The following is an 18,489-nucleotide window of genomic DNA, read 5'->3' as shown; positions in this document are numbered from 1 at the left end:
TCGCTGCTAAAAGCGAAGGTACACGAATCCAAAGCCGCCAACATTTAATTTCCTTTTCGAGGTTTCGCTCTCCTAGCCATGCCCTTAAAGTTTTTAAAACACATATTACGCCGGATTCAATTAAACCGCTTCCAATTACGATTACCGACCAGTCACTCTTTTGCTCCCTAAGCTTGTCCATTACATCGTTCACAAAATCTTTCACACAGTTTTTACTAGTACGCAAGGTGCGAGTGAGATAGTGCAACAAGACCGGATTCATTCGAAGCATAAATGATGTAATTTTTTTAAGTCTTATACATGGTTGTTTTGTGCTCAGAACATTGCGCACAATGCTCCACAGTTAAGAAAAATGATTCCGTGCTCTTACACGCGCTGTGGCAAAAGTTTCACAAATCTTGTGCATTGCACAGACGTTTTCATATTTTTTAACTATTTGTTCACTCATTGCAAGTCAGTGTTTTGCGAAAGATGTTGGCTTGCTGGTTTTGTCCTTTTTCCCTTATCTTCTTATAATTTTTTTGGAACTCCTGACAAGCCTTAGAACATATTGAAGGGGATAATTTTTGCCCTTTTGGAAATAACGGCTTTCTAGATATTCTGATCCAGTTCCGATCTGGGGTAGAGTTTACAAATGTGACTATTCGAACTACTCTTGTATTGTATTTGTATGTTGACGAAGGTCTGGGAAGGACACATAAGGTATTTCGGTTTGCTGTTGTTAAAATCGATTAGAGAGCATTCACTTAACATAATACTCTCATAATCATCTATCTTTAACCACAGCAGAATCTGCCTTAGAACAGGTGCACCCATCATCAGCATTCTCCGATGCATAATCGTACCAAGTGGCAGATTTAGTCCCTCGAAGTCGAATGAAAGTCGGGGGCCCTATCACATTGAAACAGCTGACCTAAATGGGACAAGATCGAAACCGGATGAATCATTTCAATAGCGTTAATCACTTACTCATTCTCCAGTTCAGTATTGTTAACAATCATTCAACATCATGCTATTTCGTATTGCTTTCGATGACTTGATGTGCGCATACCAATTTCTTTGCGTTGCGGCTATTCTACCGGCGATTTATCAGCGATCAGTTCCAGTTCCACATCGATCAGTTTGGCTCGCCCTAGAACCCTAGCGTAGAACGTATTCGTACGAAGTACCGGTACTTGGTTTCCTGGATCTTTTTTGTTCTGCGAACTTCCAGCCGAAATTGACGAATGCATGACGGCCGAATGTAGTAGCTTCGAATGAACAAAAAAATCAAACAATTAATATACCAAAGACAGGTAGCAAGCAAAATATAGACAAATAAAGTTACCGAATTCAAACAATAAAGTTATTGAAATATAAAAAAAGATGCCCAAATAAACTTCTTCCAACAGTCATTTGGTTCAACCCAAGATATATACATTTTAGATAATGTATACACCTTGGGTGCAACCCAATTTTCTCGACAGCTCTCCATTGTCGCTCAGTGGGAAAAAAGCTTGACAGCGAAGTCTCCAAAAAGCGGCACCCACGATCTTTGGTATTATATCTGTTGGAATGGTTAGATGTGTTTTCGTCGAGCAATATGTTGTGTTTGAGAAGTGTCAAAAGCTGTAAGCCTCGTTTTTCGGGAGCAAAAACCGAAGTACATTAAAAAGGAAATATTCGTTGTGTCTTAAATGTGAGGGTTTGTGCGATGTGGATTTAGTGGCAAAAAACGTTCACTAGTACTCACCGACGGCCATTTCCGCGCTTAAAAGAAAGGATGACGCCGCAGTTACAGCGCCACCTACAGACCTTGGTGGATGTGAGATGAAACATTCACTGAACGGGGATGAAACGCCATTTGCCAGCGTCGTTTCGGTGTACTTCGCCAGTGTGCCGGGTATATCCTCATTTTAGTAAATGTTTCTTTCTGGTTTTTTTTCTTTTCTTCTCGTATTTTTGTTGTTGCAGCCTAGGTTTTCCTGTTACCCGTATTTTGTGTATCCTGCGAATGATGCTACTGTTGAAGCGTTTCCGCATCAACGCCTTGCTGAATTTGTGCGCTGTGCTGCTAGTTGAGCTGATACCGGGCCTCATTAAAACTGGCAAAATATTGGATATGGTCACACCGGAGATAGTGGATGACAAGAGTAGCAATGAGGTGGACGAGGACGCGGACGACGAGCAGGAGGAGGTGGGGGAGAATGATGTGATGGAGAACGAGGATGAGGACACGGACGATGAGGAGAATGATGAGAATGAGGTGGAGGAAAAGGAGAAGGATGAAGAGAAAGAATAGGAGTAGGAGATGGATGTGTGGGAGGGGGTGGGGGACGAGGAGGATATGGATGTGTGAGAAGTAGAGACGGATGTGTGGGAGGTGGTGGTGGGGGTGATGAAGAAGATGGCGGTGAAGGTGGTGGAGGAGGTACAGGAGATGGAAGAGGTAGAGGAGGTAGAGGAGATGGAAGGGGTAGAGGAGATGGAGGAAGTAGAACAGGTAGGGGATGTAGAGGAGATGGAAGAGGTAGAGGAGGTAGGGGTGATGGAAGAGGTAGAGGAGGTAGGGGTGATGGAGGAGGTAGAGGAGGTAGGGGTGATGGAAGAGGTAGAGGAGGTAGTGGTGACGGAAGAGGTAGAGGACATGGAGGAGGAGGAAGATATGGGCGACGACGACGATGATGTTTATGATGAAGAGTTACAGGTAAGTAGTGTGTCCTCTACCAAACAACAAGCCTTTTAAAATCGCTGATAAACGGATGCAACTTTTCACTCAAAAGTTGACTGTCAAATCAACGGTTTTAAAAGGTGTGTTATATTGGTAGAGGACATACTACTTACCTATAACTCCTCATCATAAACATCATCGTCATCATCACCCATATCTTCCTCCTCCTCCATTTCCTCTACCTCTTCCGTCACCACTACCTCCTCTACCTCTTCCATCACCCCTACCTCCTCTACCTCCTCCATCACCCCTACCTCCTCTACCTCTTCCATCACCCCTACCTCCTCTACCTCTTCCATCTCCTCTACATCCCCTACCTGTTCTACTTCCTCCATCTCCTCTACCCCTTCCATCTCCTCTACCTCCTCTACCTCTTCCATCTCCTGTACCTCCTCCACCACCTTCACCGCCATCTTCTTCATCACCCCCACCACCACCTCCCACACATCCGTCTCTACTTCTCACACATCCATATCCTCCTCGTCCCCCACCCCCTCCCACACATCCATCTCCTACTCCTATTCTTTCTCTTCATCCTTCTCCTTTTCCTCCACCTCATTCTCATCATTCTCCTCATCGTCCGTGTCCTCATCCTCGTTCTCCATCACATCATTCTCCCCCACCTCCTCCTGCTCGTCGTCCGCGTCCTCGTCCACCTCATTGCTACTCTTGTCATCCACTATCTCCGGTGTGACCATATCCAATATTTTGCCAGTTTTAATGAGGCCCGGTATCAGCTCAACTAGCAGCACAGCGCACAAATTCAGCAAGGCGTTGATGCGGAAACGCTTCAACAGTAGCATCATTCGCAGGATACACAAAATACGGGTAACAGGAAAACCTAGGCTGCAACAACAAAAATACGAGAAGAAAAGAAAAAAAACCAGAAAGAAACATTTACTAAAATGAGGATATACCCGGCACACTGGCGAAGTACACCGAAACGACGCTGGCAAATGGCGTTTCATCCCCGTTCAGTGAATGTTTCATCTCACATCCACCAAGGTCTGTAGGTGGCGCTGTAACTGCGGCGTCATCCTTTCTTTTAAGCGCGGAAATGGCCGTCGGTGAGTACTAGTGAACGTTTTTTGCCACTAAATCCACATCGCACAAACTCTCACATTTAAGACACAACGAATATTTCCTTTTTAATGTACTTCGGTTTTTGCTCCCGAAAAACGAGGCTTACAGCTTTTTACACTTCTCAAACACAACATATTGCTCGACGAAAACACATCTAACCATTCCAACAGATAAAATACCAAAGATCGTGGGTGCCGTTTTTTGGAGACTTCGCTGTCAAGCTTTTTTCCCTCTGACCGACAATGGAGAGCTGTCGAGAAAATTGGGTTGCACCCAAGGTGTATACATTATCTAAAATGTATATATCTTGGGTTAAACCAGTTGACAGTTGGAAGAAGTTTTTTTGGGCATCTTTTTTTTTTGTTTCTGTTACTTTATTGTTTGAATTCGGTTACTTTATTTGTCTATATGCTGCTTGCTGCCTGTCTTTGGTAAATAAATTGTTTGATTTTTTTGTTCATTCGAAGCTATTACAATCGGTCGTCATTCATTCGTCAATTTCAGCTGGAAGTTCGCAGAACTCCAGGAAACCAAGTAATATCACTTGCTGCATCGCATTGTTCGCTCCGGTGAAAAAACTATACACAATTTCGACTTGTTTACATCTATCGTGCTGTGAAATAGTTTGTTTCAATTTTTACAAATTGGTTTGGGTAGCTAGGAGAAAGGGTCTTATCCTCACGAATACTCGGAATTATACGCTCTAGCTTTTGTTTTATCTGCTTCAACGTAACAGCTTACGGGCGTAGAAAGTACCAGGGGAAAATTCGTTTGTTTATTCTTACGGATGCCAAGAATGGAACGTGCACTTAAAAAAAGCGTCGTCGCATCGAAGCACAAGCCAGAACAGGTGAGCGGCATCGGAAGCCTGGTAACGATAGATGTAACTGTATTCTAAACACAGGTTTTCCGCATCCTTCCAGCAGCAAGAAGAACCAGAGGAACTCGATTACGACAGCGAGGACGTCATGATTGAGTTTATCAAGGTGGAATGTGGCAAGAATCCAGATTCCGATCCATTTATTTCCAGCGTTGAAGTTCAGGATGATCAGCTGGTAAATGACGACGTTTTTCCAGAATTGATTGTACGTACGAAAAGACAAAAAAATTATAGTAAGCATAAACTCAACAGTGTAGCTACAGCTCGACGTGACCGTGCAGGTATGTCATTTTCTATGCATTTCAAAACGCCAAAGAACATCCACACCAACACAACAATCTAAACTGTTCATGCACATTGCCCTTTATTCTTACAGCATCGTCAACAAGAGACCAAGTGATGCCCACACCATCATTGAAAACAAAATCAACCACACCAGAAGCAGTAGACACATTCACTGAAGCAATAACATCCGACAAATCCATCGTAAACTTGTTGTCACGCACAGAGCAAAAGCTCACCAAATTGGAAACAAGCTTGATGGAAATTAATGGAAAGTTAGATTTAATCGGTGACCAATTCCAATCCATCCTGCATAATGTAGCAAAACCACCTCAAAAGAAGCGTACATTTATTGACATAGGGTTTAAAGCTATCGATAGTTTGGAACAGTTAGAATCGTTTAATGAACAACTAGCCCAACCAGACTATGAGGAGAAGATTTTCCAGTGGCTAGAAGGATACGTATCCGACGGCAGAAGTGAAAACCGTATGGCCGATGCATTGGATGTATTGTTTACAAGAAAATTTCTAACCCAATGCAGCTGGACCGGCATAGGCAAGGGCACGCAAAAGATAGCGATGATGCAAATGACGAACGTCACACGATTGTTCCAGCGCATAGGAACAACAGCGACGCTAACCGTTAACCACAAACGAGTGGCAATCTTTTTCATGAAAAAACTTAAAAATGCATATAAACGAGCACAAGCTAAGGGCTTTCGAAAAACCGTTTCCTCACCGTCAACATCCCCACAATAATAGCAGGATAGCGAAATGTATGTGGTCCAGGTTGAACAAATTTTATTAAAGAGCACCGAAGTTCCAAGCTTAACGACCGTTTTTACGCTGCTTTCCACTAGTAATGGGAAAGTTCCATTTTTTTAACGGAATGGAACCAGTTTATTTTCAGAAAGGAACACTTTAGGCAGATAAAATTTAAATTATTATAGCTATCATAACTGATGACACTGGGCTGGGTGTCCGAGCCGATGAAACTTATTTTTAATTTGATCAATGCTCAATTTACATTTCCTGCACATTAAGTTATCTTCATAACACAATCTAAGTAATGCACTAATCACTGTCCGTTTCTTCCTCTTCATAAGCTGGATTGGTGTAGTCTGCTACTGCAATACCGTGTTCGTTATCGTTCCCTGCGTTTGGAAACTGGCTAAGCTCGTTCAAACAATTCAGTAGAACACCTTCAATTGCGTTAAAATCACAATCGCGCTTTCTAGACAAGACCGAACCCAGATGACTTAGCAATCCGCTGTACGGTGAGGTCTCTGTTTGTGCTATTTTTTCTGTTATTTGTGATAGGTTTTGAAACGTTTTTACAATTAAAGGATCTATTTGAGAAACAGAAAACGGTGAGCGGAAGGGTGGGATTCCTCTCGATGTAGATGGTGACGAGACGTGTGGAATTATTCGTACCGCTTTTGGTGAACCGTTCACAGTGACGGTGTTGCTGGGTCGTTTGGTTTCGCGGTTCGTGGTAGAATTTCTTAGCAACATCTTATGCTTTTCTGTTGCTTTGGGTATTACCCGCCGCGGTGCAAATTGTCGTACTGATGTTGTTTTGGGCACTGGTTCATTTGTTTTCACCTGTTTTGATTGTTTCTAAAATAAAATAAATAAAAATTTTAAACAGTTACAAACACAAATTTTGTAACTGCATTTACAAGATGTGGTTTACATACCGAGGAAATAAGACGATCAAGACTTTTTCCTTTCAGCAAGAAAAGCATGGGTTCAAACCCAAACCATGTCGGTGGTATTACGCCTGAAAATAAAAACAACCTATTTGTACTCTGTGTATTGCCTCGAACCATCAGCGAATCTACCTACCCGAACCCGAGGCATAATGAAGTTTCATTTTGCTAATGTTGCTTCGAAATTGTGCTCTTAGTAGTTGCCATTTCTGTTTTACTGTCTCAATTGACAATTGCATTTGCTTTGCAATTTCACACCATTGCGATTTTTGTACGGATAGATTTTTATATTGGGGGAAACTTGTATCCCACAATACGGGCGAACGTTTAACATGTTCGATAAGCTCTAGTACAACCTCATGTGAATCTATATCTTCCGCAGCTTTACTGCTTACGGGCAATTCTTCTGTACCAACGCTCTCTTCTATCACAACTGGTTCGATGACTTCAACTGTCGGCTGAAATGTACAAGCAATCAAACGTAAGTGAAATTATTATAATTTAATATAGAGTACGTTCATAGCAGAAATCTGCAAATATCCTTTGCTTGAACTTTTGCTTAGTGCAATAAAACTATTAGAATAAAAACAATTAAAAAAAGTTCAACAACGGAGAGCGAAATTTATAATTTTTAGACGCGCTTAATGAGGACGGATTATCCAACTACATGGTATCAGCAAAGTGTAGTAAGCCATTCGATGGCCGACGTGACCTAGCAGGTCGTTAATGCCAAGAATAAGAAGAGAAACAGGACTTACACTCACTGTTTCCTCTGCTAGGACGTCGCCAGAAGATTCCTTTAGAAAACGCATTGCTTCAAACGCAAACCACAATGGTTTACAGGCTTCGGGAGCTGTTGAAATGGATTGATTTTTAATTACGCATTACCATATTTGTTGTTAGAAAAAAAAAAAAACACCATACAAAATCCTTTCGCTCGCTTTCGTTCCATGATGATAACGTTGCGGCGAAACTGAGCTCGCAACAAATGCCATTTCTCTTTCAGATGATGAGCAGAAATTCCAAACTGTTGCGATAGCGTGTTCCAAGCTTCCTGGAGCGTGTGTGGATGCTTATACCCAGGCGTATCTTTATTCCACAGTACAGGCATCATTCGTACAGCATGTATAAAATTAAAGATAAAATCTACTTTTACCTTAACCTAAGGCGAACAAAGAAGAAAACAATGCCATCCTCTAATTATCTTAGTATTAAACATCTCGAATATATAAAATACATCCAAGATTGATAAAACTTCTTCGATTGAGCAGTACGACCAATATACCTACCGATGGTTCCATTTCGTACGCTGTACCATAACCTCCGGGGTCGTCTTCCAGGCTATTATTCGCATCTAAAATGCACATGTTTCCAAAACATTAAACCTTCTACCGCATCGCATCGATTCTCGTATACCCTGCTAGCTGGCTGGGTTTAGGGAACGTATAACACTCTATACGTATTCGCTTACCACTCATAAAATGATCTTCAAGGCTAAGTTCATCGTTGACTGGCGCCTCCAGATATTGTTCAAGCTTGATAAACTCAACTGCCGCTTTGACTTCCATTTCGTCTGAAACCTAGTGTTATAGACATACATTTAGTACGACGGGTAAAATGCACAATTTCTTAACTTATTAGAATAACATTCTTCATCACTTACCCCAAAGTCAGGCAGTGTATTGGACTCATCAAAATAATCCATTGTGGTTTCATCCATGCCCAACAAACGACACTAAACTATGGTACGGTAATTCAGGAGATGTAACTATTTTACGAATACGGTTTTGTATCAATTTGCACGGTTGTTTTTATTCCTAGAACTAATATTCGTGAGTTTTTGCTCTTGCAAAAATCGCTTTGCTGCTAGTCGGCGTTGTTGTGTACATTTTTTTGTAAACATTCTGTTGCACTGTTGACAGTTCGGGAAATGATGACAGTATGAAAACTGACAGCTTCCATCAAAGAGTGATAGTTTTTTCATCGGGAAATATTTTGGCGCCAAAATTTTTGTGCAAATTTTGTTAAAATTTCTATTTTTAAACTAATAGTTGGTTCACGGTTTTTCACTTCAGCCTTCCAATTATTGGTTTATAAGAATCTAAACGATCAATAATTTTCACACAAATTTTTGATATTTTCCGTACATAATCTTTATTTGGGGGCGGTGGAGTAGGCGCAAAACACGGCAGAACCGCGGTTCAAATCCCATCCGTAATGAGGACCTTCGATCCAACTACGTGGTATCGGCAAGTCTAGTAAGCCATTCGAAGGCCGGCGTGACCTTAGAAGGTCGCCAAGCCAAGAAAAAAAAAGAACATGTGCTACAACCATCTGGGCCTGCAGCAGAAATCTTCGAACCACTCACGCACATCGAGCACAGTACATCGACCTTTATGATAGAGGCATCAACGTCTTTACACAATATCAGCTTGAGCATTTCACACATCCTTTGGACTCCATTTGGACGGTATAAATAGACATGACCAGCCCTCTGGAGCTTGGCGAATCTATTTCACTGCACGCAGCTGAGATCGTTCTTGATCTAAGGAGCCAAATATATATATTGTTTACGATTTATGAATTGTACATTAAAGGTTATTTTTTCACATAACGATTGATTATTACTTAACTGAAATAATTGATTCATTCGAAGGCTTCATTTTAGTGACAAATGAAATATTCTCAAAACGCTTTATATCTACAGAAAAAGGATATTTAAAAATCTTGTAAATGCTTTCGCTCAAAATTGATTGTTTCACATTGTTTCACCGTGCCGAATTTAGAAATGTGACATTGAAATGCTCTATGTGCTCATGTAACAACTGTTCCGTGAATGATTCACATGTTCACACATGCACACACAGTTTCAAATAGTGGCTTATTAACCTGTGGGCGAAGTTGACGGCCGAAGTTGACGGCATCCGGGAACTCGTCTCGAGTTCCCGGATGACTCGAAAAGTTATTCTCTGAGAGGACCCTGTTAGCCGTACAATGATTAAACCCAATATGAACCCCATCTAGGGCCTAGATAGCTACATCGAAAGGGCTCTCGGTTCGACGAAGACCTACAGGTTTCTGTAAGCAACCCTTCCCCCTTCCGCACATGCCGTACACAGGAAGGAATGGTAATGCAGACTAAGATCAAAAACGTTAATTGAAGTTCCTGTCTTAGTCTCTCTTTTTAAATACAAGGTCATAGATAATCAATGCCGCTTTTTAAACCTCAGATAGAGCTCAATCAGCTTACATCCAGCAGATGTTTACTCACAACTTTTCGTTTAAAATAAAAGCAATACTTCGCTGAAAATTACGTACACAAGACAAAAACTGCGATTATGCTTGCCTTACTCGTACCCGTGTCGTTGCAGAACGTGTTCTTATCAGCAAAGAACACGAACGCAGCAAGAATCGTCCAGAAATATCACCTAAAGCATACTGTGTTTGATTGATTCCAAAAATAATCAGTATAGCCCTGAAGCTACTCACTGACAGCTGCTGTCTTTTTGTCTTTCGTGCTCGATGTAGTCAGTTTACCGCGTGTTTGTGACCAGTTTTATGCAAAACATAAAAAAATGGGATCCATTTTTGCCATATTGTTGCTGACTGTTTGCTTCTTGCTTTCTCATTGGGATTTTTTGCTTGCACAAGAATATAATCCATTGCAAGTAGTTGAAAGGCAAGGACTGTTCCGTACTTGCCCGACGATTATGATGGCAAAGTTAGATTGTTCAGGTAGGTAAGGTAAATAGATACGCTCGTTCCCTATTGACAAAATTGTCTTAATCACCACTACTAAGGTTCTTTTCAATACAAATTTGCCTTGCTAGTGCCTTAGGTGGCACATTTATATCGATTTTGTCAATAGGGTTGGTCATATCGATACTAATAACATAATTTTTCATTTGCAGTTTTAAACCCACTGTGATGGATCGATATGAAAAGTTAAACAAATTATTCTAACCTGAAAAAAGATCAGCTTTAAGACAGAAAGAACAGCATAAGAAAAAAAATACTCAGTTTGAAGATTAATTGCGTGGTATGAAAACAAAAGCTTCAATGATTTCGTGAAAGACTGTGCAAAAACTGTGACTGAATAAAACAAGAATGTAGTACAAAGCACCTGCGACACATACGTAAATTAGTTTCTTTTGCTCTTTTCAACTTCTATTAACGCACCTCTTTTTTATTTTTATTTTTTTTATTCATAAGGGACGGCCAGGCCGTATTGCTTACAATAAACTCAAAATTAGTATACTCCTTTCATCTTTGCTGGGAGACAATTCCTTCTCCGAGCTGTGAAAGGGCACCATATCCCGGGTGTGCTCGGTTGTTCCGTTGCGTATATTCCGTCATCCAAAGCCAAAGTCCATGCTCGTCTTTGAGCGTTTCAACGCTCGTCAACGAGCGTTTCCATGCTCGTGGTCCAGATGGTAGCGGGGGTCTTGATCGTTTTCTATTTCGAAGGTTCCTGATTGTGTCCAATCTTGAAGTCTTCCTCTCCCTTTCGCTGGTATGTCCATCCATAGCATCGGCCGGAACGCACCTCTTTTATTACAGATTCTTTTACAGACAAAAATTTCCAAGTTACTGTTTGCCAATATCAAGAAGCGTTCGTATAAAAAGACCAAATAGAAAGGTGCTAGAACTCAACCGTTCTGTTACCCAAAACAATGAAAAGTTGATGGCCAATTGTATTCCCTTAGCTAGTACAATGCATCATCTAGGACAAACGACAGATTCGGCTTAGATGTAAGCTGAAGAACTTGTTTCATACAAATAAAAAAAAAAAAACAGAAAACCCCCATCACGGACAGCCCCGGCATATATGTACATCCCGAGCACAGAATGTGTGCCCTGGTAAACTCCACTTCGTAAGGGTTATTACTTCACGAGTGGCCACTTAGCTATTTAATTTTGTTTCCATTTATTCAATTCGCATTTCCCAACTCCCAACTCCACGTTGCGTTTTGCGTAGTTCGTTTGCCGTTCCGTTGCGTGTGCCCGTCCGAAACTGAAGCTCGGCTGGCCCCGGTATCTTCGATGCGTCCCGCCGTGGCCAAGTGCTTTCGCCGTCAGCACACCTCAGGAAGCTTGCCAACGCTGGCTGGCTGACTGGCAGGAAGGATTATCGGGCCCGGTTCGTTTTAAGGGCCACCCTGTGGAGATTTTGCTTTCGCATCAAACCGAAAACCGACTCGCCACGTTTTTGCTGCATCGTTATTATTTTCATTACCTAGTAGAGCGTTTATTTATTTGTTTGTGTACGGTTGGTACAGTGGGTTTGGTGGCTTTTTTACCACTTTTGTCGTACAAGTGTGTGCGAAACAAGGGCGCCGCCTTAAGGATGATGGGGGGGGTAAAGTCGCAGGACAATGCAGCAGTTATGAAACTGTATCTAGAAGCACTTGGGATGGATTATGACTATTTTTCAATTGCACTGGGAAAGCAGTTGTGACAGATGCTTAATATTTCTAAAAATTACTTTCACGAAGATCTTGTGCTTAAGGGAGAATGGGACCTGAGGTGAGTATGGTTGGGGTTGTTGAATGATTCCATAAAACAATTCTGCAATTGTCGAGTAACTTTAAAATTTGACTGACAATTCAAAAACAAAATTTGCTTTAAACTTGTTTGAACACTCACGACGAGGCGTGGCAGGCCCAAACTAAGGCTGGTTGAGGTGGAATTGATTTAGATTTCAACCTTTGACTGGAAAAATGTATTTAAGAGCAGGTTTAACAGCTGAATAACCATTTCCGAAAACTTGTCTCTAATATCCCACTTATTACAGTGAACCAAGCTAACCCTTTCCACAAATGGCGAACCTTTTACTTGCCAAACACCCCGACAGCATGCGACAACTCCTATCGATAGTTCTATTGACAACTTTTGCAAAATCCCATCTAATTACAAATCATTCCCTCTGCCGAACGACCCACTTTTGCGTCTCAACACTGCATGGAACTTAAAACGGTAATTATATTTTCCCACTCTTTTGGCCCAGAAATGGTTTGCAGTCGGCACCAGTACGGTTACAATGATACACAAACACGCTTACGCTCATAATCAGCTCGCCGGTTCGTACAACCACAGCCCGGCGGCTATGTTTGGTTTCTAATGCAATGTTTACCCACATTTCTCGTATTAGCACTTCTGGAACAAGCCAACCCACCCTTGAGGCTAGGCATCTCACTTGACAGGATACAAAAGATCGAGCGGAATGGGAATCCACCGGAGGAACGAATCCCTTTTTTGAGAAGCTTTGAGCATGCCCACCCAAACGAAAGTCCCGGAGACGATGTCATGCTGAGCGCTCGAGACGGGTTTCCATGCGAAAAAAAAAGGAAAGGCAAGGGGCTGTCGGAACGGCTCGAGAGGACTCGCAAATGAGAGACCCCCTTCCAGGGTTGAAGCGAGCGCAAAAGATGTGTTCTTTGCCGCTGCCACGTTCGCTACAAGAACAATCTAAACCGAATTTAATTGTAGCAAAATCGACGGCCACAATTCGTCCTTAAACGCATGCTGAAGTGTTTTTGATCCGATCCAGATTGAATTTTGTGAGACAGCGTGTCATCGAGAGGTCTTGTAGCCTGTTTTAAATTATTTTATACCACATGGGTTTTTTATTTGGATATGTTTACATTTCGAAGCTCGATAGTACGATTGTTTCGTCTTCTATAATTTGAAATACATTTTTGAAAACACACTAAAATTTATCAACACGATTTTTCGAAAAAAAAATTGCTCTGAACGCCCAAAATAAAGGCGGAAATGGACACCAAATTTTTAAAACACTCGGTCGGCAAAAACCGACTGCAAAGCATCACCATCGGGTGCCAAAGGGAAACCGGTAACAGACGCACAAACAAACAGTATTAAACACGCCGAAATCCCTCAAGAAGCCGGAAAATATTGTCAACCAGCGTGTGTCAGCGGGACGCCATGATGAGTCCTGAAGGTCCATCCGGTTCTTGAACACGTTCTTGAGCCGCGCTAAGCAGTCCCGATTACGGTTGATTAATTTCAATCCTCAGAGATCGAGATTAATAAACCGGCGGTCACATTTCCGACATGAGGCGTCTTCGGAGTTCGGTGTCTATTTTCCGTTTCCTTTCACTTACCTTTTTGTCAATCTACACAAAATTGGTCCGTGTTGGTTCTGATTTGGCTCGATTGGTGAGTATACCTTCGTTGCTGCTTCGTTCTTCCTCCTCTGATCGCCAAGAGTGCTTGAAAATATAAATGAAAATCAATTTTATCGTAGCTTTATTATAGCCTAGCTGCTTCGAAAACGGCTCAATTCGACTTACACAACGGAAATGAGAGATTGCCATTCCCGCACCACGGGAGATTTGTAAGCACACGTCTTGGATTGAGATACTTTCGCAAAGTCTGGTGAAAGATTACGACAATCGAGGGCTGAATTTACAAAGACCGTAAGCAAATTGCAAAGCAACGCCCAGTACCGTTTCGCACAACAGTATCAATTTCGCAACGGGCAATTGAACCTGGAAGACGTTTGCTTCCGCCGTCAAGCAGCACATTACAATGTTTGTAAGTTGGCCCACTGATATACGTGCTGGGTTTCGAGGGCGTTTAGGTTTCGACCCAGAAACAATCGAATCGCTACCCAAAACTGATAATTGGCTGAGGTTGCAAGCTGATACTTTGCTGCAGCAACGTATACCGTGATAGAAGGAAATTTGCAGCTTAAAAGGACATGCAGAAAATAAAATGGTACAAAGGATCTGTGACACAAAGTCGGTCACCAAGCCGTGATCGGAAGAGATTTTGCCAGCTGCTGCTTAAGGTTGCATTATCACTACTTCAGATATTAGCTACATTTCGTCCCTTCATTCGTTCATGAAGTCGGCCTCAGCCAGGAAATCCGATGCTAATTCAAACAAATCGTAAATCATGCCGACATTTCCACATTTCCAAAGCCTGCACCGAACCCACAAGAACCACAAATCTCTTCAACACCCGAAAACAGTGCGATGATGGTACACGATTACGCGCTTACAGACTGGGTTTGGGCCGCGTGGTGAATAATGAAATTAATATTCCACCGGCGCGTTATTGATAAGGATCCGAGCCAAATGAAGCCACCACGCAGCCCCTCGGGGTGGTTGGTAGGGCGTGATACCGATGCTTCTACACCCTTAGGAAGTATTGGAAACAGTCGATCCAGGTGTGAAAGTTCGCAGGATAAATTACAATAAATATCCATATTAATAAAAACCAAATTAAAGACGTCCTTCGGTAACCAGCAGGGGGAACGCAAGCGTACGGGGATCGTGTCATATCGATCGGCATTATATGATGGAGTGCTTATCGTGGTCGGGTGTGATAAAGATCTCTTTGTCGGTACGGTTGCTTTTTTTCAATTGGCAACAAATAGCGAATACCATTTGAAGAGCTTTCATAGAAACGATTACGATACGTAGTCAAACCAGGAGGTAAACGGTTTTGAGCACTAATTAAAAACTACGATTAGTTTGATAAAGGAAATGGTATCGCTTTGTGTGAAACATCATAACTAGAAAATATGATGGATTTTATTTATATTGAGTATACCAACATTTGAGTACTCGAATTGACTAATGCACACTAGGTTTTAGTTGTAACTTTTGGTTATTTTTCTTTCTATTTTAGGCTACGACTTAAAGAGGGCTTAGCCTGACACCATCATCCTTGACTTCGTTTTACCCACAGCTGGAAAGTCTGTCCTGCGGACGGATGACGGAAGCGATAGTCTGTCCCGCCGTGTGTAAGTCTTAAGAAGAATTTCTTGCAGATTCGGGAGAAGTTTCGCCTTCTCTTTCCCTTCGGACGTCTGTCTTCTTCTTCTTCTTCTTCTTGGCCTGCTCAAGTTTGAGCACCTCTCGTCGACATGGCCAGGAATCAGTTCCAATTAGTTTCCAGGAAACTCGATCTAGGGCTGCAGTCCTCCATCCACGGTTGCATCCGATCTTCGACAGGTCTAGACTTCACTTGATCCAGCCAACGAGCTCGCTGTGCTCCTCTACGCCTCGTGCCTAACGGGTCGCTGACAAGCACCTTCTTGGTGGGGCATGAGTTCGGCATCCTCATCACGTGCTCCAGCCATCGTATCCTTCCGGCTTTGACTACCGTCAGGATATTAGCACCGCCAATCAGCTCATTGGTTCATTCTCCTTCGTCACAGGCCCTGCTCGTACACACCGCCAAAGAAGGTCCTCAGCACCCGCCGTTCGAAACTGGCGAGTGCATTGGCGTCCTCCGTCAGAATAGTCCAAGGCTCGTACCCGTAGAGGACTACTGAACGTATCAAGGTGCGGTAAATCGTACATTTCGTGTGTTGTTGGAGTCTTCTGGATCGCAGGAGTTTGTGGAGTCCGTAGTAGGCACGATTCCCCTGAACAATGCGCCTTCGGATTTCACTGCTTATGTTGTTGTTCGAAGGTACGATCGTATCAATGACAATCGTGCCCCGGATATCGAAACCCGCGCTTCGCAAGACACTCTCCAGAGCGATGTTGAACAACAAACAGGAGAGTCCGTCTCCTTGTCTCAGACCCCGGTGAGATTCGAACGATTCCGACAGCATGCTCGAAACTCTCACCTTGTACTGCACCCCGTCCATAGTGGCCTTTAGCAGCCGTACCAGCTTCCCAGGGAATCCGTACTGCTGCATGGTGTTCCATAATTCGGTTCGATCTATGGTATCGTAGGCCGCCTCGTCGTTGGTTAAATACTTAGCCTGGTTAGTTCAGGCAAAAAAGGAAAATTCTTTCTTAGCAAAATTTGGTGACAACCGTTGTCCCAAAGCGTCGTCAACAGATACGTGGTCCTAGCCGCATGATCATGATGCATGATCGGTCGCGATCGGATTTTTTTTGCGTTGTTACCAATTAACTGCAATAGGTTGATTCATTCGTTTCAATATGCATAATGTGATCAGACATTGGAAAGAACAAAACAACACTCACCCCTATATAACGGATAAGCTTTCTTCAATTCACTCGGTTAATTGCATTTGCTGTCTACAAGTAATATTAATTGAAATCAGAGCTGTTCGATCAGGTGGTGCCCAAACCGCAAACGGTTGCATTTTTACGCACGATGAAACCTACGTGAAAACCGATTGGGGATTAAATTTTACACGGCTTATGCTAGCGACAACGTTCGCAAGAGGTTCAAATTTGTTTTCGGCCTGTAAATTCGTTGACAAAATGAAGATTTGTCAAGGCTGTGGCAAAAAGGCCACCGTGTTAGTAACCCTGGTATGGTAGAGTTGGCCCTTCTGAGGCGCTTAGCAGATTTTTTTTTGAAATGGGGTTTTTTCGTGGAGATCCTTATAATTCAACATTCTGTAACCAGGGGCAAAGGCGAATTGAAGGCCGCTGGTGGAACGGGTATCAGAGGGGGGAAGGGGTAGAGAGTAGTTATCTCGGAACCTCATCCATTACATCCGCCAGTGTTTACGGCAACCAATTCGTTTTGGGTTTCAGCTCGGTGTCCGTTTAGAGAAAGATCCGCCTCTGTGACGAATAAGAACATGAATTAGAATTTTTATTGGAAAAATTGCCTTAAGAACCGAATTTTACTATTTTTTATGTGTCATGATGATGCAGTCATGCTTTGGGCTGATCTAGCAAGTTGCCATTATAGCAAGGACGTGCTAAATGGTACAACGATAATGATGTAAAATTCATACAAAAAACCTGAATCTACAAAAAAAAGCTTAATTGTTCCCAGCAATGAAACCAAACAAGAATAAAAAGGAAGCAGTAACTAAGCATACGTATACGCTCACGAAACGCAGATTGAGGCATATCAAATTCATACATGTTGAAGTTTACGTTAAATACGGTACACATTGCCTTCACTGGGTCCGATTGAGCAAAAGTAGTCCTGAAGCGAGCAGCCGGGATTATGTCTCGCTGCCTTAGACTCCTAGAGGGCGCAAAAAAGTTAACGGAGCTAAGGAGAGCTGGAACATCTGTTATTTCGTTGCCTATCAAACCAGCTACAAACATGCACTGAACAGTGGTTGGAGTCCCAAGAGAAGACATCGAGTGGGATAGTCTGGGCGTCGATCGTAGGGTCTCCATGGGAGGAGTCTAATGGTAAATCGCGTAGCTGTTCGTTGTATTGTTTCTATGCGCTAGCCCCAGATGTGTGCTGCGGGAAACCAAACAACACTTGCGTACTCTAAGTCTGATTGTACTAGGGAACAGAAGAGTGGTAGTGTCGCGAAACTCCTTTGTCATACGAAAGTCTAGCATCTGATTACCACGGTTAATTAGATTTGTCATGTGAGGTCTAAAACTGAGTTGCTTCTCAAGAAAAATCCCTAAGTCTCTAACACATTCAGGACGTTGAAGTAAACTATTGTCAATGTTGTAATCAAATAGGATAATAGAGCTGCATCTCAAAAAGGACGTTACTTGACATTTATCGACGGATAATGACAATGCATTTCTACGGCACCATAAACTAAAAACATCAATCCCATGTTGTAACCGAATACAATCACCACTATCTTTCACCGCGGTGAACAGCTTGAGATCATCCACATATGTACATCAGTATGTTAGAATCAGCAAGTAGTATTACAGCATCATTGATGTAGAGTAGGAACAACAGCGGGGCGAGGATGCTGCCTTGAGGAACGCCAGAGTTGCTGGTGAATGCACGTGAGACACACCATTGTTCTAATATATTGATACGTTCAGTTTGATGCTGCAAAAATCCAGATAGAGTGTACATGACATATTGACTCCGTGTTGCAAGAATTGCTTTTTGCATTAAGTCACCAGTGGAGCTGTCTCATG

The 18,489-nt window shown here is 42.5% G+C and overlaps 4 protein-coding genes across 4 annotated transcripts in view; 2 read left to right on the top strand and 2 right to left on the bottom strand.

The window, feature by feature from the left end:
- LOC126562565 (D-aspartate oxidase) overlaps positions 1-18,489 on the top strand; it is a 199,821-nt gene that overhangs the window by 69,977 nt on the left and 111,355 nt on the right. The gene's annotated exons all lie outside the window — the stretch shown is intronic.
- Positions 1-18,489, bottom strand: part of LOC126562960 (charged multivesicular body protein 4b) — a 130,014-nt gene that overhangs the window by 51,487 nt on the left and 60,038 nt on the right. The window lies entirely within an intron of this gene.
- Positions 1-18,489, bottom strand: part of LOC126562961 (charged multivesicular body protein 5) — a 225,250-nt gene that overhangs the window by 180,862 nt on the left and 25,899 nt on the right. The gene's annotated exons all lie outside the window — the stretch shown is intronic.
- Positions 4,590-5,714, top strand: LOC126560814 (uncharacterized). Its single transcript, XM_050216765.1, has 3 exons — positions 4,590-4,643; positions 4,720-4,954; positions 5,050-5,714. Exons 1-3 carry the CDS (start codon positions 4,590-4,592, stop codon positions 5,712-5,714), a joined length of 954 nt encoding a protein of 317 aa, XP_050072722.1.

Source organism: Anopheles maculipalpis, chromosome 3RL (assembly GCF_943734695.1).
Source record: "Anopheles maculipalpis chromosome 3RL, idAnoMacuDA_375_x, whole genome shotgun sequence".
Taxonomy (NCBI): domain Eukaryota; kingdom Metazoa; phylum Arthropoda; class Insecta; order Diptera; family Culicidae; genus Anopheles; species Anopheles maculipalpis.
The sequence above is the reverse complement of the archived record's forward strand: the minus strand, read 5'-3'. Positions and strand labels throughout refer to the sequence as shown.